General features: G+C 36.4%; 1 protein-coding gene across 1 annotated transcript in view; it reads right to left on the bottom strand.

The window, feature by feature from the left end:
- The window catches only part of ccdc178 (coiled-coil domain containing 178), a gene marked incomplete at its 5' end in the record, with an annotated part of 20,214 nt that extends 19,333 nt beyond the window's left edge, over window positions 1-881 (bottom strand). The window contains 1 exon segment of the mRNA XM_014030129.1: window positions 415-881. Within this exon segment, the coding sequence (XP_013885583.1) occupies window positions 415-472 (58 nt within the window).
- Between the last annotated feature and the right edge of the window lie 1,345 nt (window positions 882-2,226).

The raw sequence follows: 2,226 nt of genomic DNA, 5'->3' as shown, positions 1-2,226 counted from the left end.
GCACTTTCCATTACCAAAAATCTCAAAGTGCTACAAAAAAAATAAACAAAATAAATAAATAAAAACTCCCAAGCTCTGTTAAACCAGTGGTAAGATGTGTTTTATTTATTTTATGTTTTTACTGTGCATTAATGTAACTGACTTTATATCTTCCGCACTGTAAAAAATGAAATGTTGGATTTATTTAATCATGTCATGCCAACTCCACTTAACTAAGTAAATTCACAGCAATATACCAGTTTTTTAAACCAAAGAACATGAGTATGTTGCTTTGTATTTACTCAATTCAGTTAAGTGGAACCAGTTAACACCAATATTTAATTTTTAGAGTGTCCTGAGCATTTCAGCAATTTAAAAATAGGAGAAAATATTCCCTGGAAAGCTAATTAGATAATTATTAATTTTACTGCCCACCTTGTTGTTGAGTTCGTCCTTCCCTGGATGGGTTTAAGAGGGATTCAACATCTGACATGATGGCTCAAACTCATCCAGGTGACATTAATTAGAGCATAAAGAAAAGGTGTAAACGCCCTGGCTGGGAAAAAAAAAAAAAAACACCTGCGTGGCATCAAATAYTAAATTATTTTATATATTTACATTTCGCGTCGTTGAAATCCAGAAAGAAATGTTAGTAAACACGAGCTAAACTCACAAATGACCCCTTCACTCATCTCCGGATACGTTAGCCCTCTTAGCTAAGGTTAAGTTGAGGTTTAATTAACTCGGCTGATCCATAATTAATGAGCTGAGGGGGGTCGTTGTCATGGGAGAAAGTGAAAAAATGACTCGTTGTATATCGGCTTACTCAACTTTCGGCTGAGTTCACTGTTCCTCCTCTGTGAGACAATCCTTCTGCCGTGTAAAAAAAACAAAACAAAAAAAGTGGCAAAACATGTCTTCTTCTTCTCCTGTTATCAAAGTTTTCTCCAAGTTAATCAAGCAATTTCCGCCCATCTTCTGTGACGGTTGCCTAGCTACAACAGTGGGGGGAGGAGGCGCACGTGGACAGGATGAGTTGCGTTCAAGAACAGTTGTTCAAAAATGTGTCGTGGTGTATTTCATGTGAAATAAAGGCACATTTTGCAAATAAAAATAAATACAGATTAAGTCAGATATCAGCAGGAAAAATGTACTTTTATAATATTACATATAAGTGCGTTACATGTATATTTATATGTAACCCTCTGCATATCCTCCCCTCCATCACTAAACCCATGAACATCTTTTTACCGCACATCTCAGTCCTTGTTCATAATTTTAGTTTTACCTCTGCTAGCTTTTAGTTCCTGTTTTTCTAATTTTAGCTTTTATACATTGCTTTTGCTATACTAGCTATGGCTTGTTGACTTTAATTTTTTTACCAATAGTTTGTATATTGTTTACTTAAGCTTCAGTTTTACTAATTTTAGCTTCTAGTTTCTGTTTTTTGTAATTTAAGCTTTTAGCTTCTATTTTGCTCGTTTATGCTTTTAGATACTGGTTTGCTCATTTTAACTTTTAGCTTATTTTTTATTATTATTTGCATTATCCAAAATTAGTTTAGCCGCATTCGTGTGAAATATGTTTTCTAGCGTGACTTTAGCTTATTTAAGTTTGGTTATTTTGACTTATAGATACGATTTTATTACCTTTAGCTTTCAGCAACAATTTATTTAGTTTTTGCTTTAGCTATTTTAGTTTGTAGCTCTTGTTTTACACATTTTAGTCGCCTATTTAGCTATATTTGTTGTAGTTTTATTTTATTTTAGCCTCTGTGCTGCTCGTTTACAATTCATCCTTTAACAAATTTCTTCCTCCACTTTGTCTCTTTCTTTGCATCCCTCGTGCGCAGCGTGCAGTCACACTGGCGCATGTGAAGAGATTCCGCATTACGTCATCGCGGAGGCCACATATTGGAGGCAGCCGCTGCCTTGTTCTCTGCTCGGTTTAAAAAAAAAACATTTCCAGAAGACACAAGCTTCACGGGAGGAGAGAGCGGTGTACGGCCGCTTTAGTTGGTGCAGGAATGCAGCGCCTCACACCAAAGAGTTCGTGATCCGAACCACTGCTGCGGGACACGACGGATTCCTGGACGAGGAAAAGAGGGAGGAGAAAAAAAACCAGTCATGTTGCATGGACATGGCTCGAAACAAATTCTGGTAAGTCTTGTGTGCAAGTGCGCTGCAGCGATCTCAACCTACTTTGAGTAAAAAAAAAATGAGTTGTTGAAGTTTAAAGCGATAAAAA

Source organism: Austrofundulus limnaeus, unplaced genomic scaffold, assembly GCF_001266775.1.
Source record: "Austrofundulus limnaeus strain Quisiro unplaced genomic scaffold, Austrofundulus_limnaeus-1.0 Scaffold6, whole genome shotgun sequence".
Classification (NCBI taxonomy): domain Eukaryota; kingdom Metazoa; phylum Chordata; class Actinopteri; order Cyprinodontiformes; family Rivulidae; genus Austrofundulus; species Austrofundulus limnaeus.
This window is presented reverse-complemented; position numbering and strand designations above follow the sequence as displayed.